Source organism: Panthera tigris, chromosome B3 (genome assembly GCF_018350195.1).
Source record: "Panthera tigris isolate Pti1 chromosome B3, P.tigris_Pti1_mat1.1, whole genome shotgun sequence".
NCBI classification, from domain to species: domain Eukaryota; kingdom Metazoa; phylum Chordata; class Mammalia; order Carnivora; family Felidae; genus Panthera; species Panthera tigris.
In genome coordinates, this window is record NC_056665.1 from 144,521,345 (window position 1) to 144,545,349 (window position 24,005).

The following is a 24,005-nucleotide window of genomic DNA, read 5'->3' on the forward strand; positions in this document are numbered from 1 at the left end:
CGCGCGCTCCGCTCGCCTCTTCGCACTGCCCCGCCCCCTACAACCTCCTCTTCCAATGAGAGCCAGGCGCCCCTGCTTGGATTCGCCAATGAGAGAGGAAGCAGCATACGACGCAGACTAACTGGCCAATCCAAAGTCTCCATCCTCCCGAGGGGGGCGGGGCGTGCCTGGGCGGGCCCTCACTGCCGATTGGTGTCGGGCCGCGGAGTGGCCGGGGAGGTGCCACTGCGTGGATTGAACAGCTCAGCGTTGGGGCGGGTCCCGGGTACCGATTGGCCCGCTCTCCCGGACGGGCGTGGCGATTGGACGCGGCCGTTGTCATCCACGCGGGCGGGGCGGGGCTCCTGGCGGGGCGAGGGCCCGGGCCTCGGGCGAGCGCTGTGGCGGCGTCATGTCCTCCGAGGTGGCCGCGCGCCGCGACGCCAAGAAGCTGGTGCGCTCCCCCAGCGGCCTGCGCATGGTGCCCGAGCACCGCGCCTTTGGCAGCCCCTTCGGCCTGGAGGAGCCGCAGTGGGTCCCGGATAAGGAGGTAGGTCGCCACCGCCCGCCAGCTTCCCGCCCCCCGTCCGCGCCCTGTTCGCCCGAGACCCCCGTCCGCGCCCAGGATCCCCGTCCGAGGCTAAGGCTACCCGGTCCGCGCCCCAGCCCCGCCGTGCCTCCCTGGTGCCCCGACCCGGGCCCCCGAGGCGCTTCGTCTGGCTCCTGCTGCCCTTCCGGGGCCCCCCACGGCCGCCGTCGGTACCCCGGGTTCCCGGTGACCGCGCTCCGGCCCTCCCGGGGCCTTGGGCACAGTGCCCTCTGCCTGGTTCCCTCTCGGGGCGTCCAGGCTCGCCCACTCCCCACTTAGGTGGGTCCCGCAAGGACCGCCCCTCCTGCTCCGTCCGGGTCTCGGCCCGCCTGCGAGGTCAATTGGGAATTCCACTTCCATTGGATGAGCTGCTCAGCTGGGGCCCCTGAGACGCCGTCGCTGCCCCTGCCCCGTGGTGGGGGGTGGAGAGGCCCCCCGCCCCCTTAGAAGGCGGCGCGCTCCGGGTTGGGGGGGTGCCGCGCGGTGCGAGCGGAGGGCTGGCTTTGAGTAGGAGGTTGCAGGTGGACAGTAAGGAGGGCGTCCTGGCGGGCACCGCACCTGCTTGCAGGGGTGAGGGGTGGGGAGGCCCCGCGCTGTCCCTGTGGGCGGGGTGGGTGCGGCCCCTTCTGAAGGCCCTTGCGTGGCAGGCCAGGGGGTTTGGACCCGATCCCATAAGCCAGCAGCTCTCAGCTCCGGGAGGCCACGGGGAGGAACTCCGTGCGTTCCTGTAGATCCGTCCGTCCTAAAGAAGTCAGCGCGCCGTGATGGTCGAGTCGCTTTAAGTGACAAGCGCCCCTGCGTCCTGAGACGCCTTCCTCCCCCAGAACCGTAGTTACCGGCGGCAGGCTGTCAGCACCGGAGTGAAATCAGGTGTCCGAGGCGAGGCAGGCCCGCCCGAGCTGGGGAGGGGCGGCGGGGCAGGGCGGCGGCGAGGAGAGGCCCAGGGGCCGCCGCCCCCGCCCTCCTGCCCTCCCCGCCCTCTTGCCCTGCCCGCCGCCGCCCCCGCCCTCCCCACTGTGGCGTGCTCCCCGGGCCCTTCCCTCCCCTTCCCTCCCCTTCCCTCCCCTTCCCTCCCCTGTTGCCCTGTTTGTGCTCTTTATTTTGCGCGCTTTTACTCTTGGTGCCGGTGCTCTCTGAACTGACAGCGCGTACCTTCCCCACTTGGGCTCCCCGGTTCGTGCTGTGGAAGGTCAGAGATAAAGGAATGTGTGTCTTTCTCCTGAATGTGTCCGTGTCACAGAGTTCCTTCCTGGGTTACTGGGGCTGACACGTGTTACTGGGGTTGGGGAAGTGGGAATCGCAGGGAGCGTCGTGGGGACGGGCGGGTGAAAGGTCGTGCACAGGGAAGGGAACCGCGCACTCCCGCAGCGGGGAGGGAGCCGTGAACCTCTGGCACTTAATCTGTGGCCACATCGAGGGTGGTCGGGGAGTGCCCCGCCCGCCCCCCCAGGAGTCCGGAGAGACCCTGCCCCATTGACCCCCTCGGAACTTTGCCCCGCCGGACTCGGTGGGCGTCTGCAAGGAGTCCCAGAAGGGTGTCTGGACCCAGGCACGGTTCCCCTGCCCCCACTTCTGCACCCTGGGGTAACAGCTATAGCTCCGTGTGCCCTCTTGCCGGGCCCAGGGGTGTTTCCTGGAAAAGTGCCTGTGTTTTCGGGCCTGAGTTGAACAGCAGGAAGTGAGCAGAGTTGGCCTGATCTATTTGAGTCTGTCTCTCTATTGGGGGGGGGGGGCTCCTTTCCACCTAGAAAGAAAGGCCCCTCGGAGCCCCCCTGCCCCCTGCTTGTGGGAATTCTTACTCGTGACCTGAGGAGCCCTGGAGGCCTTCCAGGGAGCCTGGGGGAGGAGGGACGGGAGGGTGGACCTCCGCGAGCTTCGAAAAGGAAGCGGATTTGAAGCCTACTGGGGCCTGGTCCAAGAGGCCAGAGGTTAGCACAGCGAGTGTTCTGGAGGAAAAGAAACAGTCTGGGGCAGAATGGGCTAGGAGGTTCTGGAGGCTCCGGGGGAAGGGGGTGGGGCGGATCCCCTGCCACTAGCCTGGCCCTCAGCTGCCCCCTGCCTGTTCAGTGTGTGTGGGACACCAGGACCCTCGTGTGCAGGGGGGAGACTCGGGTGTTGGGGATGCCGGTAGTGAGAGGCAGGTGGGTCTGGGTGGTTTGGAGTGGGTGAAGGGAAGTAGGTAGAACGTGGCAGGAGGGTGACCCATAGACCCTCAGCCTCCACCCACTTCCGGTTGTTTGCCAATTAGCATTGCTGACCTATCTGTGGATGGTCCTTCGTGTCTCATCTCGGCCCCGCTTTCCATCGGGTCACTCTGAGGCCAGCCCGTTCCACGTCTGTTGTGTACTTACTGGGTGCCTGACCCTGCATCAGGCTGGTCGCGTGGGTCTGCAGGGATGTCCCTTGAGAGTGTTGACAATTTGGGGTGTGTGTGTGTGTGTGTGTGTGTGTGTGGGGGGGTGTGTACAGCTGCCCTGAGCCAGCTGTAGCTCCCAGCCTCCCAGCCGGCCTCCTGCCCCGGAAATAACAGTTGCCGGTCCCCGAGGATGCACAGTCCGTGGCTCCCTAGTGGCTTCGGGGAGGAGGAAGCCTGGGGGTGGGCTCTCTGGGCACGAGGCCGTGAGATACTGTTTTAGCCGTAAAAGCCCTGTAGTTTTGCACCCCTCTTTCTTCCAACTTCCGCGCTGGGTATAACCAGCGATGCCGGCAGCTCGGGGCCATCATTTTGACACGTGGATACTCTGTGGTCACAGAAGTGGGAAGGAGAGCACGGGTGTCAGATCAAAACCAAATCCCAAGTTGGGAGAGACTGTTCTAGGCGGGGGGGGGGGGGGGGGGGGGGAGGGGGGGGGACTGCTGCCAGAGGGAGACCCCGAACCCGGGGGATCTGCCGGTGTCTCCGGCCTGGCAAGGGCTTGCTCTGTGCGGGGAGGGACCCAGGACCCAACTGGACGAGAGCAGGTGGGAAGGGGAGGCGTCCACTCAGCGAGGGGGCGCGGATCGTGTGACCTGTGACCTGCGATCGGGGGTCGCGGCACCCCAGGTCAGCCTGTCGCACGCGGGTTGAGGGTGGGATTTCATCCGTGGGCCTGAAGGAAGGAGAGAAGCTTGACTCAGGTTTGAGCAAGCGAGGTGAATGGGCCTTTGTTCCGACCGACGAGTCTGGACAGACAGGGCAGCCGGTCGAGAATGGGGTGAGGAATGGGGATTTGGGGTCCATGTGCAGCCTTGTCACAGGTGGTCGGGGGCAACTGTGAGTCACCGAGGTCACACGGCCAGGGGGTCCTCTGCACACACTTGCCAGGCACAGGACAGGCGGGGGCTTTCACCCGCCTCGGGGACCGCGAGGCGGGGGGCACGCCACCTAGCGCATGGGGGTGCTGGGCCCTGTGGCTGCGTAGAAGCCTCTGATGTTGGGGGGGCGCCGGGCGGGCCCAGCACTTGCTCCCGGGGCGGGCTCGTGCCTGGGGCGCTGCGTCCGCCGCTGGCTCAGAGCCCCCGGTGATGGGGGTCTGGGTGGGGAGACGCAGGCGGGCCCTGTCCCGAGAGGAACACGTCTCCTGCGATGCCAGCTGTTTCGCATCCACTGTCACATTCGTCCCCTCCCCAGGACCTCCTGTGTCTCTTTTGAGCTGGTTTTTTAACAGTTTACTGGTTCCCTCACTCATGAAGGAGTTAAATCTTTGAGAGGAGTCATTTAATATTTTAGGAGTAATTCTCTTATTCTCTAGAAAGGATTATCTTTCAATAAAGATACATTAATACATATATTGGGTTTTTTTATTTGTTTAAAAATATTTTTTTGTTTATTTTTTTTCGGAGAGGGTGGGAGGGGCAGGGGGAGGGAGACAGGATCTGAAGGATCTGCGCTGATCTGTGCCGGAACTCACACACTACGAGATCAGGACCTGAGCCGAAGGCAGCACTTAACCGACTGAGCCACCCAGGCGTCCCCTGTGCATATATCGCGAAAACTTATTTTCCGGATTTGTTTGTGTCTGAGAAACCTAAGACAGGGAGTGTCGAGGGCCTGGCTCCAGCCAGCAGGGGGGCGCTGTGGGAGCGGGTGGGCCCCCAGGGAGGACGGGCAGGTGTCCCCAAGCTCTTTTGTTACAGTAGCTTTGTTTTTGACATTCCTTTAAACTCTCTAAATTCTGTTTTCCACCAAAAAACGTTTTTTTTTAGAGAGAGCGAGAGCTTGTGCGGGGAAGGGGCAGAGAGAGGGAGAAATTGCCCCAAGCAGGCTCCGCCCGCCGTGCGGGGCTCCAGCTCACGCACCCTTGATACGACTTGGGCCAAAATCCAGAGTCAGACGCTCAGCCACCTGAGCCATCCAGGCCCCCCTCTTCCAACTATTTAGACTTTGAGGGGAGACCCTCGGGGCCAGTGCTGGTCCTGCGGTTGCCCGGGGCACCTCTGGGGCTCCTTGCGCGAGGGTCCGGTGGCGGAGGCCCTTCTGTGACCCGGTTTTGGCCTCTCCTCGCGCTCTACCCCGCGCGCATCCACCAGGAAGCTGACCTTGTGGCACCTGCCTCCCTCTCGTCTCAACTTCCACATCCGCGGGCGCGGGTCCGCCGTGGGCCCCCCCCCACCTCCGAACCAGCACGGAGTCGGGGGCCAGGGGGGGGTGTGCGGAGCTGGAAAGTTCGCGAGGAGCGCTCCCCGTGCCCCGGCCCCAGTCGCCCCTCCTCCGTGGTGCCTCCTTGCCACCAGCGTCCCGCCCCGCTGCCGGCCAGGCCTGCCTGCGGGGTGAGCGTGGGCCCCCCCCCCCCCCAGAGGCCGGAGCCTCCCCCAGCGACCCTAGCGGAGGCGTCTGTCATCTGGCCAGAGTGGCGCTTGTGCGGGACCCTCCTGGTGGGCCCTGCCCCCACTCGTCCTCCCGCCCTGCCCCTGCGGTGGTGCTGGGGGGCGGGGCCTCAGGCTCGGTAGGGTGGGTGAGGGGGGCCGGCCGCCCGTGTCTGGGCTGTGGCCGCCCTCGCCCTGGTTCCAGGCCCGCGGCTGCCGGCACCCGGCTCGCGCGTGTGGTTTCTGTTCCCTCCTGGTGCAGTTCGTTCATCAGACACCATAGCAGTTCTTTGGCCGTATTTTTACTCTCGTCTCTGCCTTTTTTTTTTCCTTCCCATTCTCTTCATGTTAAATTGCTCCGTTGAGAATTTTAGAAGGCTCTCTTCTGTTACGTAATCAGAAAGTTACTTGTCTTGAAGATCTGCCCGTTTTCTGAATCACTTCGTTGCCTATTTACAGTAATAAAATCCTACGTCGCTTACGTTGCTAAGCACATTTTACGTCCTGGCTGTCGCCTTACATTTACAGATTGGTCTTGGGGCGCCTGGGTGGCTCAGCCGGTTGAGCGTCCGACTCTGGATTTGGGCTCAGGTCACGATCTCGGGGTCGTGGGACTGAGCCCTGCGTCGGGCTCTGTGCTGAGTGTGGAGCCTGCTGGAGATTCTCTCCCCCTCCCTGCCCCTCCCTCTCAAATGAAAACAAAATAAGATAGAAATTGGTCTTTCAACGTACCCGGACACACAAGCCCTACAGTAAGCGTGAGACCGTCTTTGTTAGCGTTGCTGGAGAGGGAGCAAGAGAGGGGCCGCCACGGGAGACCCCAGGAGGCGCCCGAGCCTTCCCGCGGAGTGAGGCAGGCTTTCCGGGCTGCTGGGCCTCACCAGTCACACCCTCGCTGTCGGTTTTTTCCAGTGGATTCTGTGGCTGGCACTGCGGGGGTCATACAGAGGCTGGGGCCCTGCCACGCTTCCAAGGCCCGAGTTCCAGAACTCACAAAAGGGAGAGGCAGCGGCAGGGCAGCGAGTATCCAGCTCACACTCAAAGCCGGTGGGGATTCTGTAGATGATTCTGGAAGGCCAAGGTGGGCCAAGCCCCGTATCCACGTCCAGAAAGCAGCTTAGGAGCAACGGGGTAACAAGAAACTGTTAGTCACACGATCTCGAAAAGCTTAGACCCCGCTCCCAGTGCGGGGGCAGCGGCCATATGGAGCCCGTCTGGCTGCAGGGTGGTGTCTGAAAAGGGTGCCCGCCGTGGGAGGACGCGTGCCAAGGCCCAGCGTGGCTGTGGGTCCGAGGTCCCTTCCAGGAGCATTGCGGGGTCCCGGCACCCCTGGCCTCTGCTCTGGATCAACACAGGTTCACGGGCACTTGGCTCCGTCTCGGATCCCTTCGGAGCTACTCGCTTGCCCGACTCGCGTGCGCCAGCCTACGGCTGCCTGGAGGAGGCCGAGGCCCAGAGGGGACACACAGAGCCAGGGGAGAGGTCACCCGGCGGGAGGCGTGGGCTGGCGCTTGCCCCTGCTGCCCTGCGGGACGAGCGTGCCCCTGGCTGAGTGGAGAGAAGGTGGTGGGTGGGGACGAGGGAAGGACACTGGGGGACGGCTCCAGCTGGGCAGGACTGACGGGTTTGCCCGGGTTGCGTGCGGTCTGGCTGTCCTATGATCAGAAGGCCTCCTGCGGGCGGGCGCTGCCCGTGGGGCCGGGAGGGGCTCTCCCACGGCGGGGGAAGCTGAGCGTCGTCAGCGGCGGGATGGCCCGTCGGTGCTTCGCGGCAGGTCTGGAGCGGCTCTTGGCTTGTGTTAGAGAAGAAACCCGAGCTCGTCCCTTTGGTGACGATGTGGCCATTTGGAGTCCCTTGTCTTCAGTGCCGGTCGCACGGCCGCTGCACTCAGTCTGTTCCCTGCGCGCTGGGGTGAGGGAGGCCTCCCCTGCAGCACAGCGCCGTGGTCCCTGCCCTCCCGGGCGCTGCGGGGCCTGGACACCTGTCCCCCGGAGCCCAGCCGCCGGTTCCCTCTGCTTCCCTTACTCCCAGGAGGATTTGGGGGCATTTCCGGGGCCTGGCGGTGACCGCCTTTAACCCATATCCGACCCGCACCATCCACATCCCGCTTCAGCCTCATCCCGATGCACGTGTGGCCATGTCACTGAGGGACTCGAGGTGTCCCTCGTGGGGGCCTCCCCCCCGTTCGGCCGCCACGTCACCTATTTCACCTAGAAAGCGATGCTCGCGTGTCGGGGCCACTTCCCGCTAGTTCCAGCCGTGGAATCACGTGGTCCTTCCGGGACTCCGACCCGTGGTTCCGGCACCAGAACTGGGGGTCCTTAGGTGGCTGCCCCAGCGTGGCCGTTCGGGCTCTGACCGCTGCCCCCGGCGTCCCCGAGATGCCCCCCGAGCTCATGCCCTGTCCCTGGCCTGTGGGACCCGGAGCCCACCTGTGCCTGCGACGTGTCACCCCCCCAGTCACGGGGCGGCAGGGCGGCTCTCCCGGCAGCACCCCGAGCTGGGTCCTGACGCTCCTTCCCTCCTAGTGCCCGAGGTGCATGCAGTGTGACGCCAAGTTTGACTTCCTGACCAGAAAGGTGAGCTGAGGCCGTCGGGTGGGGGCCAGGCTGGCATCGAGCCCCTTGGGGGGCGGCCGACGCACCTGAGTGTCCTGGGGGCTGCCTGAGAACAGCAGACGGTGACCCACGCCCGTGCCACCAGCTGGGCGCCGCCACACCTGTGGGTCTTGCCCTCAAAGGGGTGTCGTCCTCTGAAGAGGTGGGGCGTCCTGGCAGGTGGGCCGGGGACGCAGGGCGGCCTGCCGTGTGCGCGGCGCCCTTGGCAGCCCCTCCTTCCAGTGGCGAAGACCAGCGCGGGGCCGCATGTGTAGACGGGTGGTCCCGGGGGGGGGGGGGGGACATGGGGGGCAGTCCTCTGTCCCCTCAGCACCACCCCTGCGCCCGCAGCACCACTGTCGCCGGTGTGGGAAGTGCTTCTGTGACAAGTGCTGTGGCCAGAAGGTGCCGCTGCGGCGCATGTGTTTCGTGGACCCTGTGCGGCAGTGCGCCGAGTGCGCCCTGGTGTCGCACAAGGAGGCAGAGTTCTACGACAAGCAGCTCAAGGTGCTCCTGAGCGGTAAGCCCGGGTCGCCGGGTCCTGGGTGTCCGTCTGGCGGGCGACCTGGAAGAGCGCTGTCTCCGCTCCCCCCCCCCCCCCCCCCCCCCCCCCCGCCGGCTTCCCGTGGAAGGATCGAGCTGCCTCTGCTCTACAGAAACAGGAATGCGGCCTAAAGTGGCAGCCTGACTCCGCTGGGCCTGGGACGGCCATCGGGTGTGGGGCCCTGGGCCGGGATGGAGCGTGTGCGGACACGGGGCCCTGTGACGTGGGTGGCATCGGAGGAGGTGCTCCACGGGCTGTGGATCTTCCTCCCCAGGAGCCTCTGAAGGCCGACCCCCCCCCCCCCCCCCCCCCACCGTGGTCTCCCTCCTGCCACCTGTCCCGCGATCCTTCCGGGCCGGTTCTGTGCGCCTTCTGTCCCGTTCCGGTGCCGCCCTGGCTCCCCTGGGAGCGTGTGGGTGCCTCGTGGGGAAGGACGGGACGTTGCCGGCAGCATTGAGGGTGCGCAGAACCTCTCCCGATAGCAGTGCCCTGTGCTTTACAAAACTGCAGCATCTCCTCCGTCATGGCCTTGCCGCCTCACCTCGGGGACCTGCGGGCACAGCCACCGCTGTTGACTCGCTTGGTCTCATCTCGTCCCGTGTGCGCGCCTCCCGGGGAGCTGGCCTTGCCGGGCGGGGGGCGGTGAGGGGTGGAGGGGCTGGTTGTGTTCTCACGTTTGTTTTTGTATCCTAAGGAGCTACTTTTCTCGTAACTTTTGGAAACTCTGAGAAGCCAGAAACCATGGTTTGTCGTCTCTCCAACAACCAGAGGTGAGAGGCAGAGGCTGCTGGGCACGGACAGCCTTGTCACATCGGCCCCGGGGTAACGTGGTGCGGACACCCTGTTTCCTAGGTACTTGCTTCTGGATGGGGACAGCCGCCACGAGATCGACATTGCACACATTTCGACTGTGCAGATCCTCACGGAAGGCTTTCCGCCCGGAGGTGAGTGCGGCAGGAAGTCTGGTGCCGGCGCGGGCGACTTTGGGGATGACACAGGGGCCTCGAGGACGGAGTCTGTCGGCAGGGTCTCTGAGGAGCCAGCCCGTCGTCCTCTAGGGGCTTGGATTTAGTACATGGTTTTAGGAACTTGCCAGGTGAATGGGGCTTAACGTGTAAGATAGCGAATTCAGGAGAACCTGCCTGAGCGTGTCACATACAAGCTCTTCGGTACCGTTTATCGTTGGCCTCAAACCAAGGATGACGTTCCCAGTGCAGCGGCGTCATCCGTGTGCTCAGAAGGGTGTGGCGTGGTGGCTGATTGGGAACTAGCACTTCCTGCTCCTGTCAGGCACCCGTGGGGACGAGATTCCTTTCCATTTCCTCGGTGAGCTTCCAGAACGTTCAGCCCATTCTGGATCTTTCCACCTGAACTTCTACGCTTCTGGCTGTTTTTCCACGGGAAGAGAGTTTGCATTCCGTGCTGACAAAAACCCACGTGACTTAATCCTTCTTGCTTTCTGTTTTCTGATTGGCTCTTGGTTGTTCTCCTCTCCTGCCTGCCCGCCTTCTTGATGTAGAAAAAGACACTCACACTTACACCAGCCTCCTGGGGAGCCAGCCCGCCTCTGAAGGTCAGCCACCTGCTACCCTCCTCCGGCCCTGCTGCCGCCACCAGGCAGTCCAGCCCGGGTCACGCCTCTGAAATGCACAGTTACTTCTGTTGGTCGATTTGAAAGGGGGTTGGGCCCCAGACGCGGGTATATAAAGCATGAATGGAAACATCGGGGGTAGAGATGGATTTGATCTGCTGGGTTTCTCAGCCCTGAGGGGGTTTAGTGTTGCGTCTAGCGGCCCTAAGCCGGCCGAGCGCAGGGGCAGCGGGGCACGGCCGGCGCCCTCCCGCCCCTTCCCAGCCAGCTCCGCACTTCGGCCTGAGCTCCCGGATGCCGATGCCGAGGTCACAGGGCCAGGCCAGCGCTCCGCCGCCTCTGTGCCCTCCGCACGGTGTGCTCAGGGATTCCAGGCCGCTTGCCGGTGGCAGGGTGGGCATCGAAGACCCCCGGGTACAGAAGGCAGGGCCCAGAGAAGCTGGGGGTCAGCGGGGGTGTTCCTGTGCCTGCCTCCCGCTAGGAAGGCCACCTCGTCCCGGCCCCTCCCGGGCCAGGGAGAAGGCCACATCCCAGCTGGCCTGGTGCATGGTCTCCCTGGGCGGGGCCCGGGGGCTTCTGGCGCCACACGCCCCCTTCTGGAAATTCTGGGGGTGCAATGAACCCCGCCGTGCCAGAAGTTTTCTAGAATCTTTAAAACCATAGACCCTTGTCTTCCCTGGGGCTGGCGGGGGCAGGTGGCACACTTGCCTGAGGTGACGGTGGCCGAAGGAGCTGCCTGCCGGCCTGTGGAGAGCCAGGTGGTGCGTGTTCTTAGCTTTGCCGGCTGCCTGGATCTTTGCAAAGTGCAGAAGCAACTAGAGATGACCCAGGAACGTGGCCGTGGCTGTGCCGATTAAACCTTACTTAGAGAAGCAGGGGGTGGGCAGAGTCGTGGTCTGCCGGTGGGGGCACTCGCCTCAAGGGGTCCCATCAGGAACCAGCCTGTCCACACGCACGGATGGTCAGGCCTCTAATTGTCCGCGGGGGTCATCTGCAGTCCGTGGACCCCAGGGGAGAGGTGGGCCCTTGGTTTTGACTCAGAGATCAGTGTCTGCTAGAAGGAATCTTCCACAAGGTGGAGTCCTGCTCAAAAATGGAGCTTGCATGTTGAAGCGGAGCAGAAAAGCCGTAGACGGGTTTCACGGTGACGCTTGGTCCCCACGGGACCGTTCTGTGGTCAAGGCCGTGAGAGCCACCCGTCCTTGAGCGGCTGGTTGTGGGAACAGCCGGGTGCGGCCTGCAGAGGCCGGTCCCCTCACTGCATCTCTGCAGGGGCTCACACGGCAGGGTGGGTGTCAGCACCTCTCTGGTGCTGGTCCCCGCTGGTCCCTCAGCCTGTATGCCAGCTCTCAACAGCAGGATGGCTCCGAGGCGGGAGCGACGGCCAGTGGGATCAGTACTGGCGTGGAGCCAGCCCTGGCTGGGTTCCCTGACCACAGGAGTCCCCACGTGGGACCGGGTGGCACTGTGGGTTTTCTCTCGGCTCAGTGATGTGGTTTTTCCTGGGCCCTGGAGGGCCAGGCGACTCGGTTCCTTTCCCATCCTGTGAATTTGGGGTCATCTTCCAGACGTCCACCGGTGCCCCTGGGACCCCCGCACCAGCACGAGGGGTGGGAAGGAGGCACCCTGGCCTCCACCGCAAGGGCACGTGGGATCCTGGGGTCCCCGCGGGCCTCACCTCGTCTCCCTTCTCCAGGAGGCAACGCACGGGCCACAGGCATGTCCCTGCGGTTTGCAGCACCGGGGGCGGAGGGCCTGACGCAGCTGAAGCTGACGGCCGGGGAGGACGCACACGCCAGCAGGAGGCAGTCGACGGCGTGGCTGGCGGCCATGCACAAGGTACCTGGTGGGCTGCGGTGGGCAGGGCTCGGGAGGCGGGGCCCTTCTTTAGGTACAGGCCCACCTCTCCCAGAGGAAGCCCTGCCCGCCCGGTGGGGGTGGGGGGAGCCCGGAGCAGCTGGGCACGGGACTGGTCACACTTCTTTCGTCACGTCGTAGGCCACCAAGCTCCTCTACGAGTCGAGGGACCAGTGACTCCATGTGGGACGGACCGTCAGCAGGGGACCGTGGAGCCAGCTCTGCACACACAGGCAACTAACCCCACACGTGCTGGGAAACGCAAGTCGAGCGTTTGGAGAAACAGATCTAGTGCGATATGCACAGCTCGTTAACACTCTAAACAGCTTCGTGCTTTAGAGTTTGTGCACTATCCTGTTGATACTTAATTGGAGGCGGGAGAGACTCAGCTACACTACTCACTACTGCTGAACTCTTTTTAGCGTAACTTCAACCATATTTTTATGGGTGCCCAGGTTTGCTAGAAGGTTCTGGCCCCTCAGTGTTCACTCTTGCAGAGTAATGATTTGGGCAGTGGGAAGTCGGGCCCGATCTGTTTGCGATCCTGGTTTCTAGTGCGTCAGTTTACAGTCTCCCTGAGCCCGTTTTATAGACTGTCCACTTACCGCATCACTAATCTGGGCTACGAACAAACCTTTGACACTTCACTGAGGGGGAGAAGCCAGCTTTGCTTTTTGTACTTTCACTTACTATTTCCCTTTATTAAAATAATTGTACAACAATTTGTATATAAAGCTTATGATTAAAACTTATTTTGAAACTAACAGATCGGCCCTCGCCTCACTGTGTCCGGAAAACCCGAGCTCTCGTGCCACGGCTCCGCTCTGGGTCCAAAACACAAGACTCGCAGCCGCCGGTGGGAGACAGCGGTTTATTGTGCACGTTTACACGGCCTCTGCGGCGGTGGCTTCCAGCAGCAGAGGCTGCCCCACGGGCGCTCACTTTTCGTCAGCACACTGTGTACAATCGCTGCTTACAGGTGCCTGGCTACACGTTTATACATGAATTATACACAGGACTCATACATGGAAAATAAAGCCTAAGGGCCTGGATTTTAATGAGAGAAAAAAAACCATTTCCATCATTCTGGTAGTTTCGAATGATCTAGTCAAAAAATACTTTTGGTATATAAAAGTCTGTACGTACAGTTCAAACTTAAGCGCCTTACTTGAAGTCCGGACCGGGCACAGGTTATTGCATCGTGGCCGGGCCAGACCCGGGAGGCTGGGCCCCCCACCCCAGCTGCCCCTCCTGACATGCAGGCACCCCCACATCTGCCCCACCCTGACCTTGGGCTGCCGGCCCGTGGGCTGCACATCGTGCAGAGGAGGGGACGGTGCTATCTCGAGGCTCCTGACTGCTCGTCACTTGGTATTAAGGGCTCTGGAGCCCGGGACGCAGAAGCGCGGCCCGCCGTCGGCCCGCGTGTAGGTGACCTCTGCCAATGCTCAGCACACACGCATCACGCCCCACCAATGCCAGAAGCTTCCGCACAGGGGCCCTCTCGGTAGGGAGAGGAAGAGATGCGTGTGGTCGGGGTGGAGAGGATGGCGGGCGGCTGCGATTTCCGGTAGCAGGGGGCGCACACCTCACAGCAGCTGCGCGTTCTCAGTGCTGGGGTGGAGGGACGTAGAGGAAGGCCTCGGGGCCAAAGTCAGAGGGTTCGTCTTCACTGGCAACTGACCAGGGGTAAATGACAGAGCTGCTCATTGGCAACGGGGACAGCTGTTTAGAAAGCTGCATATTTATTTGGATTTACAGTAATTGGCAAAATTCAATCTTCCTGGAGGCAAAAGTACCTCTCCCAGTTACGGGCAAACTGAAGAAAGGGCCTCACCGAGAAACTGCAGGGATTTCACATTGTGGATGCTGTCTGCGCAAGTGAGCACCATTATAAACACGTCTAGCTGCAGCTCCCGCAGAAACGGCAGGGCGGTCTCCCCGGCGGCTCCTCGCGGCGGGCAAGCGCGGGCGGCGCTCCAGACGGAAGCTCAGGCTAGCGTTCGCTGTCGGGGTTTGATCCGTGGATACAACTGCGAAGCGACGGAAACAGTTAGGACGAGGGCACGGCACGCCGAGCGGGAAGGGGCGCCCGGTGGTGCCCGGACGGCCGCCACTCGGCTGCCACGCGCCTGCCGAGACCCCGACTCCCCCTACAAGCCGCGCCCCCCAACCCCGGAGAACCTCTCTCGCAGCACCTGGCGCCGCCTCAAATCCGCGCCGGTGGCCATAAGCCCCCAGCTCCCTCGAGGCACGCGGGGGGAGCACAGCGGCACCTGCTCTAAGGTCTGGTGTAGTTACAAACGCAACAGAGGGAGCAACGTGTGGGCTCCCCACCCCGGGCCGTTTCTGGGCTGCAGACAGTGGTGGCTGGCTGCCTGCCCGGGCTCCTGCATCAGGCGGCTGGGGGCTCCTCCGCCGGCACCCCCGCTGCCCCCACGGTGTGAGTGTGGGGCCTGCCGGATCCCCGTGCCAACTCCGCCAACTTGCCCGTTACGAGGGTGGCGCAGAGAGCGGACGAGGGCAGCCACCCGCCGTGCTCACCCTGCAGCGTGCGACCCCGCACAAAGCCCGGCGCCCTGCGGTTTACGGCTGGGCGGAGGGGACAGGACTTGCAGGAGTGACGGCAGCAGGGGTGGCCGACCCCGGACGAGCGGGCTCACGGTGCTTACCCCCAGCAGGTTTTTGGGCACGTAGCCCTCCCGGTCCCCAAGGCGAGCCCACCACCACTCGGTTTCACTCTCGTCCTTGCGCCTCAGGATGGTGATGGCATCCCCCTCGTGGAAGGACAGCTCGTCGCTGTTCTGGGCCTCGTAGCCCCACAGGGCGTACACCACTCCTTTGTTCATCACGCCCAGCTTCTCCTGCACCCCTGGAACGACAGGGCGAGCGGTCAGGTGTCCGCAGAGGGCGGGCCGCCGGCCGGGGCCGTGTCAAGACCCTGACGAGTCGTGCTACTGCTGTGTTGGGTCCCGGGGCCGAGGCGTGTTGCCGGACCAGGCACGCCGTGCGGTGAAAAGTCACGACTCACACCCAGAACTACTTCCAGAAGTCGATGGCCAAAGAGGCGGTGCGGCCGCTCCCGGGTCGGGGAGGCCCTCGACAACGCACCGTCTCGCCACAGCCACCAAGCAAGCTCGTGCCCCAAGTGACCACGGGGACCCCGAGAAAGGCCCGGGTACCTCCCGCCTCCGTCCCGCCGGCACAGCTGTCCCTGTGACCACGGCCCCCACGAGCTCACCACTGCCCCTGTGCTCGGAGCCCGGAGCCCGCCTCAGCGAGCCAGAGCATCCCCAGGTTTACCACAGGGCAGGGCCACGGCGCCCGAGCCCGGGGTGGAGCCGGCAACCTGCGGCTCTCTCACCCTCAGAAAGGCCGATCTTGGCTCAAGCGGCTTAGTCACGACAGGGCGAGCGCCACTCCGTGGCTCACTCGCCGATGGTCACCCCAGGCCGGGGACGTGGGTGCTCCCCCGCAGGCGGACCCTGGAGCGCCTTCGGCTGTGCTTCAAGCCCCGGCGCGCCCCAGAAACGTACAGGCCCCCAAACCCCCCAGCGGCTCTGCCCAGAGGCACCGCATCCACACAGAAGCACGGTTTTTAGCGACCAGGCACAGAATCTTTCCGCAACACGGCCCTTCAAACAGGTTTTCAGGAAGGAGCCCAAGGGACGGCGTGACCTCCATCCCGAGGAGCTTGGCGGGTGGCTCCCAAAATGGAAGGGGGCTCCTCCCCGGCCCCGCAGCACCGCGCCCAGGGGAAGGGCCCCCGCCCCGTGCCAAGACGCCCACGTACCGTAGAGGAACTGGGAACACTGGATGTAGCCTTCCTCCGTCTCTTCACACTTGTCCGCGGCGGTTTCGATGTCGCTGATGGTGGAGGCAAAAATGGCAGCGCCGCTCTCCACCAGCTGTTTGCAGAGGTGGACGCTGTTGCAAGAGGCGGCGCAGTGCAGCGGCGTCCTGGAACGGAGAGCGGGTGAAGGCACGCGAGGCGCTGCCCGGCCGGCCAGGCCCCGGCGGCCTCCCGGGGGCCTCCGGGGCCGTGCTGCGCCTCGAGGCCCAAAGGTTCCTGCGTCGGTCCTCGAAACGGCAGGACTCCTGCTGGCCCGTCTGTCTCTCGGCCGGGCCGCCGCCCGCTGCTGGGCGGTGGGGCCTCGGGGGCGGGGGGGGGGGGGTAGAGGCTGGGAAGCGGCCTATCAAGTAGGTGCCCCTCACGCGAGAGCAGGGGCGCGCTGTGCACGGCTGACGCGCCTTCACGCGGCCATGGCGGTAGGCGTTGGACGGATTTTGCCACAATTAAAAAACCCCAGATGTTCAAACCACACAAACAGGAGCCTGACGTTGCCAACAAGACCTAGCAGAGGCCTGGGGGCCCCGCACAGCAGCCGAAGGGCCCTGCGGGCAAACACCGACAAGGCAACCGCAAAGCGGGACTGAGTTTCTGCCACGCAGGTTATCCGGCCATTTCAAACCCGACGAAGAGTGACACTTTGCAAAACGCGCAGCCCGCGAAGTTGCTAGCACGTATGCGAAGACACGATCCCAGCTGTGCCTTTCACGAGAGGACTCACGGAACTAAAGTGGGGAGGAGGGGACCAGGCCAGGCGGCCCCGGGGTGCGACAGTAGGCCCGCCCACCCGTGTCCGCTTCTGCACTCGCCCGACTCCTGGACCGGGGGCCTCCTCCTACCGTAGGCCACGTGCCCCAGGGGCCCTCACCAGCCATCGCTGTCGGCAGCGTTCACGTTGACCCCAAAATCCAGCAGGAACTTCACGATGTGGTGGTGGCCGGCGCAGACGGCATTGTGCAGCGGGGTGATCCCTTCGTCATTGGGCTTGCTAGGGTCTTCCACCTGAGGACACAAGGCCCTCGTGAGCCCGGCCTCCCAGCAGACGGGGCAGCCCAGGCCTGCGGCTGCGCTCACTCACCTCGTAGATGACCCTTTGCACCAGGTCAAACTCGCCTTCCAGAGAAGCATCTAGGAGCAGCGCCAGGGGGTTGAACCGGACTCTCAGCCCGTGCCCTGTCCGCTCTGAGTTAGGCTTCTTCAGGTTGGTCCGTTTGCTCTGCCGGGAAGGAAACATGCTTCTGATTTATAGGTAATGTGCCAACGCACCAAGCCGCGGTGGAGACGAGGGACAGGGCGAAAGCCGTGGGCAGCGTGTGCACCCGGCAAGGCTGAGTGGCCCCTGGCATCGAGAGGAACGCCCACTCCCAGGGCCCAGCCAGACCCGTTGTGCCACATGCAGCGTGCTCCGGGGGGACGGCACTGCTCAGGGGCACCCACGGTGGGTGACAGTCAAGCTCGGGAGTCAGCAACTCATTCCTACCCACCCCCGTGGACATTCACCTCCCCCTCTCTGCTCCACCAATACTGAGCTCCCACCAGAAGGCTGTCTAGGAGGTTCTCGTCCCCCTCGCCGCCTGGCCCTCAAATCCCGACGGCAGCTCCCCTTCCTCGGGGAAACCTGGCTGGGCCCTCCAGGGAGAGCTCTGCAGCCCTCCACACCTCTTCAGAGCCCCACCTGTGGACTGCGGCACTGTCCTCCCCCTGGGCCTCAGTGAGGGTGGGGACGAGTCTGGCAAGCCCCACAGTCCCCGGAACTACGGCTAACACAGCCGGGTCCTCTACAAACACTGGCTGGCTGACTAGGACGACACCCACCGTAGAGGCTCCAGGCGGGGGCACGGTGGGGGGCAGCAGTGGGGGGGCTTGGTCTTCCCCCGGTGAGGGGGCCTCGGCCCCAGGGCTGGGGACCTGTTCTGTGGACGGGGCTGTGGCCACGTTGTTGTTGTCATCCTCGGCAGGCTCGGCCGTTTGGTGGGTGCTCTGGGGACAGATGAGCCCCTCCGGTTCAGGGGAAGGGAGCTCATTGTCATTGGCGTCCGAAGACGGGGCAGGCTCGGAGGGGAGCGGGGCTGTGGGCTGGGCGGGGCCAGCCTCTCCCAGGTTCCCGTTGGCATTGGTATTTCCATTGTCCACGTCGGCCAGGGTGCCCATGAAGTCCTGCGAGGGGCCGGGCTGGTAGAAAGGGGTGCCCTCCATGCCGCCGGCCAGGGTGTTGAAGCGTTGGTACAGCAGCTTCTGGATGTTGGGCCCCCCGGGGCCCTCGGGCTCCGTGATGGAGCTGCGCTTCTTTAGGGGCCGGGGCGCGTTGGCCAGCTTCCTGCGCAAGGCCTCCAGGTCGGCGTCACTCTGGTAGCGCAGCGGCGAGTGCACGATGGGCGTGAGCTTGGTGGGGCTGAGCGGCCGCGGCAGGCTCTCCACAGTGCCCGTGCCGGTGCCGCCGTCTCCAGGAGGGGCAGGGCTGTCCTGCTCCGGCTCTTTCTCGGCACCTTCCGAAGGCGGCTGGGACTGCGACGTGCTTGTGGCCGGCGACCCGTGAAGAAACGGTAAGGGTGACGGGGACGTTGACCCGGATGGTAAAACGGGTTTACCGTACACTGGAGGAAACACAGAGGACGGGGCAGCTAGAGCATCCTGTGGGGCCAGGGGTCTAGTCACCACATCCCTGCGGTCACACAGGAGGTGGGCTCAGGGGTCTGCTCTGGTGCTAAGTCCTACCTTTAAATCCCGGAGGAAACCTCTGTCCAAAGAACCCCACTGACTCCTTTTGGAAGATAGAGTGCCCCTCTTAACTGGTTTTTACATTTGGACTTCCACAATTTAGGCTTTTTCAAATGAAAAAAACAAAAACAAAACATGGCTGCAGGCCCAACTTCCCCACCCCAAACCAACCTTCCTTGTTTCTAAGCCGGGGAGAAAGACCCACCTCTAAACAGCATCTGCGCCCCAGGCCAAGTCTCATGCTACTGAACACAGGCTGCCTCGGACAGGAAGGCCCGGCCTGCTGGCCCAGGCACTGTAGGGCAGGGGGCCAGAGCCCTGCCACAGGTAGCCGGGCTTCCGCTTGGGCGGGGGGGTGGGGGGTGGGCGCTCCCAGGAGTCTGGAAGCTGCAGCCTCTGCCCAAAAGTCTGTGGGGAGGCCCAAGCCCAGAACTGACCTGCAGGACCCCGCTGTGCAGGTCAGAGTCACCTCCTGCCTCCACGTCCGTGGGGCCAAGCTCCACTCTCTCACCCTTCCTAGGATACCCCAGCTCCCAAAGCAGCAGATGCTCCCTTGCCTCCCCTCCAGGGGCTTGGCTCAGTCACCGCCAGGAGGCCAGGAGGACCACGACTGGGCAGAGCACCCTGACCAGCCCCTGGAAAGCCCCTGCACAAATTCCCACAAAGCAGGAGAAAAAGAGGAACCTCCTTCTGGGAACCGGGCTTCCTGAGTACCACAGGAAGGCAGGTGCTGAGGCAGGAAGTCAGTTCCCATGTGATCCAGCTACAAAACTCCACCCATTGCCTTTTACCCCAAACTCACATGGACACCTAAGGCCTCACTGTACACAAGAATTAAAATTTTAATCCCAGGGGCACCTGGGGGGCTCAGTCAGTTCAGTGTCCGACTCTTGGTTTTGGCTGTCAGGATCTCACGGTTCTTGACTTCGAGCCCCAAGTTGGGCTCTGTGCTGTTAGGTTGGGATTCTCTCTCTCTCTCCACCCCTCCCCGACCTGTGCTCTGCTTCTCTCAAAAATAAACATTGAGGGGCGCCTGGGTGGCGCAGTCGGCTAAGCGTCCGACTTCAGCTCAGGTCACGATCTCGCGGTCCATGAGTTCGAGCCCCGCGTCGGGCTCTGGGCTGATGGCTCAGAGCCTGGAGCCTGCTTCCGATTCTGTGTCTCCCTCTCTCTCTGCCCCTCCCCCGTTCATGCTCTGTCTCTCTCTCTATCTCAAAAAATAAATAAACGTTAAAAAAAAAAAAAAAAAATTAAAAAAAAAAAAAAAAAAAAAAAAAAAAAACATTGAAAAAAAAGTTTTTTTAATCCTAAATAGTTTGTGACCCGAATGTAAGGCTATGGACTGGCACTTTTTTTTTTTTTTTAAATTTTTTTTCAACGTTTTTTTTATTTATTTTTGGGACAGAGAGAGACAGAGCATGAACGGGGGAGGGGCAGAGAGAGAGGGAGACACAGAATCGGAAACAGGCTCCAGGCTCCGAGCCATCGGCCCGGAGCCTGACGCGGGGCTCGAACTCACGGACCGCGAGATCGTGACCTGGCTGAAGTCGGAGGCTTAACCGACTGCGCCACCCAGGCGCCCCGGACTGGCACTTTAAGTAAAAGTATGACTCCCTAGCCCCAAGACAAGGTACAAACCCACTGTACCTGCTTTAACAGACTTATTTAAGGTGCTGTGCACCGCTGGCTGGTAATTCTTAGGAGGCGTGGCTTGCTGGAGGTACATGGAGTAGATGGAACTTGAATTCACTGTCTGGGGTCCTTTCCTGGGGGACTGTGGCCTTGACCCTTTATCAGCCAGAAAGGGCCTAATGGCCACAGTCAGTGGGAGTTCAGGTTTGCTGTCCCCAGCCGGGAAAGCAGGCGGCCCCGCCGGCGGGTACGTGGGACTCGGCGGCACAGAGATCCTCTGCTGAATCTGCTGTGAGGAAGCAGACGTGTGGCCACCCGAGGTGGGCAGCGGGGCGGGTTTCTGCCGGCTGGGCGGGCCTGCGCCGGGCCTGGGCAAGCTGCCCTCCTTCCTCCTCTCCAGGGAGTTTGTGGAGCCGGGGCCCACGGGCGCAGGGCTGGGGTATGTCCCGTAGCTGGGAGGCAGCTGCTTGCCGACACTGGGGAGGGGGGGTGGCACTTTACCGATCTCGACGCCCTAAATTGAGATGTTAAGAAGAAAAACAAAGTCACCCTTTGAAAAGTTAAGCGTTATTTCTAGCCACAGTCACAAGAGAAAACAAAGTCGGCCTTGTAATCCTTCAAATCAGCTTGTGACCGGGCACAGGGCCCACCGTGGGAATCAGGCCCATCACCCGCCCATGATGGAACAATCCTGAGCGAAACACATCTCCACTCGCAGGCGCTCAGTGCTGAGGGACCACGGTCTTCTTCAGACTCGGTCATAATTTAGATACAAGCAGGATTAACTTGCCTCGTGACACCTCCCACCTCACAGCCCTCAGATGAAGATAAAGGCTGAACAGTGATACAGCGAGGACCCTGTCTGTGTTTTGTGACAGGGACAAACGGCCTACCAGCTTCTCTGTGGCTCCTAAAGTTGACAAGGGCACAGGCTGGCTCGAGACGGCCCCTTGCTTGAGAGGACCCTCCACGCTTGAGTCCTTCCAGTCCACACTGGCGATCTGCGTCGGCTTCACTGAAGAACTAGAATTTTGTTTTAACGTTGGCCAGTTTCCATCATTGGCTTGAAAAGAACACAGAATTTGAGTATAATTTTTCCTCAGTGTAGCTGAACCAACCTAAGAACAGCCCTCTGCTAGAAACAAAGATCGGCTGTGATGGAGCTCCGTTACCCAGGCGGCCGGCCACCCCTGCCCGCACACAGGCTTGTGCACAGCAAGACCAAGGGCGGCGTCTGCTGGCCAGGCCCCGCCAGCGCCCGCACCGCCTTCCCGTGTACAGAGACTCAGTCACCGTGCACAGGGCTGCTCCAACCCAGGCGAGGGGCCGGAGGACGGTGGAAACGCTCCCGGGCCCCTATCTAAATGCAGGTCAAATCGACTACATCGACACCAGGAAATAAAATGAGCCTGAGCACTTACTTTTCAAACATTACTTACAAAACCAGTCACATACAGCAACGGTCACATACAGCAATAGAAACCAAAGATTTATCCTTTGACTTCGTAACAGGCTTGACCTGTACCACCTTCCACATTAAAAGAAAAATTTGCCTTTCCTCTATTAGAAACTTCTATCCTCTCAAAATAACTTAAGAGCAGAAGAGGCCAGTACAAGCTCCCCCGATTGGCGTAGCCAGTTATCATTCTGTTGCAGTGATCAGAAAGCAAAGTCACGTCCAGGTTTTTAGGAAAGCTGCTGAAAAGCTGCTCTTTAACAAGGCACTTTCCAAACTGAAAAAGGGTGCAGAAGCGACCCCTCCAAGCAGCCACAGCCACGTGAGTACATTCTAGCACCTGCAGGGGCCAGGTTACAGCCTCCGACTCAGGCTCCCGCTGCCGGGGCAGGCCCAGGTGCCGGACTGGACCCGAGTGGAGAACACCCAGCCATCAGCCACAGGGAACGCAAAGCAAGCAGAAGGGACTGCTCTGGGCGCTTCTGACAGCGACAGCACATCCTGGCTCCTCACCCACCCAGCCAGCGCCAGCAGGTGGGCATAACCAAGGAGCAGGAGGAAAGCCACTCCCCCTCAGAACAACAGCGCCAGAGCCAAGACCTGAGACCCGGGAGACAGCGTGCTCCGAGCCCAAGTGCGGAAGGCCCTCCCGTGCAGTGACCTCTGGGCGCCCTCGCCGGGCCCTGTCAGCGGCAGCCTCACGCGGCGCCGGCCGGGCCGCAAGGGTGCTGGTGAGGCAGTCCAGGGCCCCAGCCCGGACCACCCTGCTCCGCGCGTCCGGTCAGCCGCTTCCAGGCAAGAAGCGCGTGCGCCTTCACGAACCCTCGGCTGTACCTTAGATCTGGGGGCCGTCTGGGGGGGAGGGGTGTGGGCCAGAAGCACGCGGGCTCAGCAAGGATACGCGGAGGTGGCAACTGGGCCGATGGGGAAACGAGCAGGGCCCAGCAGACCAGGGAGGGAGGGAGGGGCCGGCCCCAGGGGTCTCAGAGAGTGGAGCCGGCCAGCTGCTCCAAAAATCCACAACGGGAGCCCCAAAGGGACTGAAAAAGGGACCGGGAATCTCCTTCTTCGGACAGGGGGTGCAGAGGAAAGAGCCTTTATTTTTACTATAAAGGATTAAAAGGGACGATTATCTTCAAGTACGATGGGAGGTTCTCGCACAGGAGGTAAAACTAAAGTTTTTAACGAACTCAAAAAATCATCTGGATTTCCTAAAACAAAACCCAAAATCCCCTGCTGTGCCAGCATCTGTCAGACCCCTTCCTGAGGAGGGTGTGGTGTGTGGCCCGGCCCAAGCTTCACACCTGTCTGTTGAAGGAAGGGACAAATTGCGTTTATGTGGCATTTTTCTCAAGCCTAGATGTGATGAGCAGACCCTTCTCAGTTTGGAAAAATAAACGATTGCTGATTCAGCAGTATGAGCCCCCACTGGGCCTGCCAGCTGACGTACAGTTTGCAAACGAGTCTGCAGAGTGCCCTGAGGGGCTGCGGTCAGGCCCGACGTCGAGGTCTGATACTGTCCGAGAGCTGGTCACTCTGGGCTTCCCGTGGCCATCTGTGTGACACGGCACCAGAAGGACAGTCGACAGCATGAGTTAGGGTCCCCACGGGGAGGTTTCTCACCCCAGCTCCACACCTGGGCGGGATTCTGTCCCCAGTGTGGGGGACACAGGTTTCTTGTGTGCGGTCACCTTACACTGCAGTGGAAAGAACAAGGCTGGTGCTGAACTTCTGAAAGACACGTTCTCCAGGCCCGGAAGGGTGTCCTTTCCTCAAAACCCTTGTGAGGCGGCCCAGCCTCACACACCCACAGAGAAGAGGGGAATGGGAGACGTCCTTGGCTTGGGAAGTCAGCAGAGGGGCGCCTGGGGGGCTCAGTCGGTTGAGCGTCCGACTTTGGCTCAGGTCATGATCTCGTGGGTTGTGAGTTCGAGCCCCACGTCGGGCTCACTGCTGTCAGCCCGTCAGCACAGAGCCCACTTCGCATCCTCTGTCTCCCTCTCTCTGCCCCTCCCCCACTTGCACTCTCCCCAAAATAAATACATATATAAATAAACAAACAAACAAACAAATAAATAATAAAACAAAGTGAGCAGAGAAGTAGCTGGCTGTACTAATTATCTGCCCTGGAAACAAACACCTACTCCCACAGTGGGGCGGTTCAAACTATAAATAACCGCTTCTCAAAGAAAGCTGCAATTAGAGACTCGCACCAACCATGCACTCCACGTGGCTGCTGAGACACGGCCGTGGAGAGAGCCCAGCCAGGGCGCGTGGCCCACGACGGCTGGTGACGCTTATCCTGCCGGGGTCACAACAAGCCCTGACACCCCACAGCAGGAGTGGCAGACTTGTTGCTGCTCAGACTGGGCAACAGGGAAGAGAACACGAGCGAACGGAAGACTGC

General features: G+C 62.1%; 2 protein-coding genes across 10 annotated transcripts in view; one reads left to right on the top strand and one right to left on the bottom strand.

The window, feature by feature from the left end:
* Nucleotides 1–326: 326 nt before the first annotated feature.
* On the top strand, nt 327–12,706 carry ZFYVE21 (zinc finger FYVE-type containing 21). Of its 2 annotated transcripts, XM_042990694.1 has the most exons (8): nt 327–529; nt 7,882–7,932; nt 8,302–8,470; nt 9,189–9,264; nt 9,347–9,438; nt 10,014–10,067; nt 11,782–11,924; nt 12,084–12,706. In XM_042990694.1, exons 1-8 carry the CDS (start codon nt 392–394, stop codon nt 12,117–12,119), a joined length of 759 nt encoding a protein of 252 aa, XP_042846628.1. In that variant the 5' UTR covers nt 327–391; the 3' UTR covers nt 12,120–12,706. The 2 variants fall into 2 exon arrangements, with proteins under 2 accessions (XP_042846628.1, XP_042846629.1); XM_042990695.1 differs by lacking the exon at nt 10,014–10,067 and having other exon boundaries at nt 328–529.
* A 962-nt stretch (nt 12,707–13,668) lies between these two features.
* Nucleotides 13,669–24,005, bottom strand: part of PPP1R13B (protein phosphatase 1 regulatory subunit 13B) — a 93,555-nt gene continuing 83,218 nt past the window's right edge. For all 8 annotated transcript variants that reach the window (XM_042990678.1, XM_042990672.1, XM_042990677.1 and 5 more), the window contains exons 10-17: nt 21,036–21,205; nt 20,158–20,656; nt 17,608–18,386; nt 16,871–17,008; nt 16,661–16,794; nt 15,736–15,902; nt 14,615–14,814; nt 13,669–13,975 (exon numbers count right to left, since the gene is read on the bottom strand). In XM_042990678.1, the coding sequence (XP_042846612.1) occupies nt 13,934–13,975; nt 14,615–14,814; nt 15,736–15,902; nt 16,661–16,794; nt 16,871–17,008; nt 17,608–18,386; nt 20,158–20,656; nt 21,036–21,205 (2,129 nt within the window). In that variant the 3' untranslated portion in view covers nt 13,669–13,933. The remainder of the gene's footprint in view (nt 13,976–14,614; nt 14,815–15,735; nt 15,903–16,660; nt 16,795–16,870; nt 17,009–17,607; nt 18,387–20,157; nt 20,657–21,035; nt 21,206–24,005) is intronic.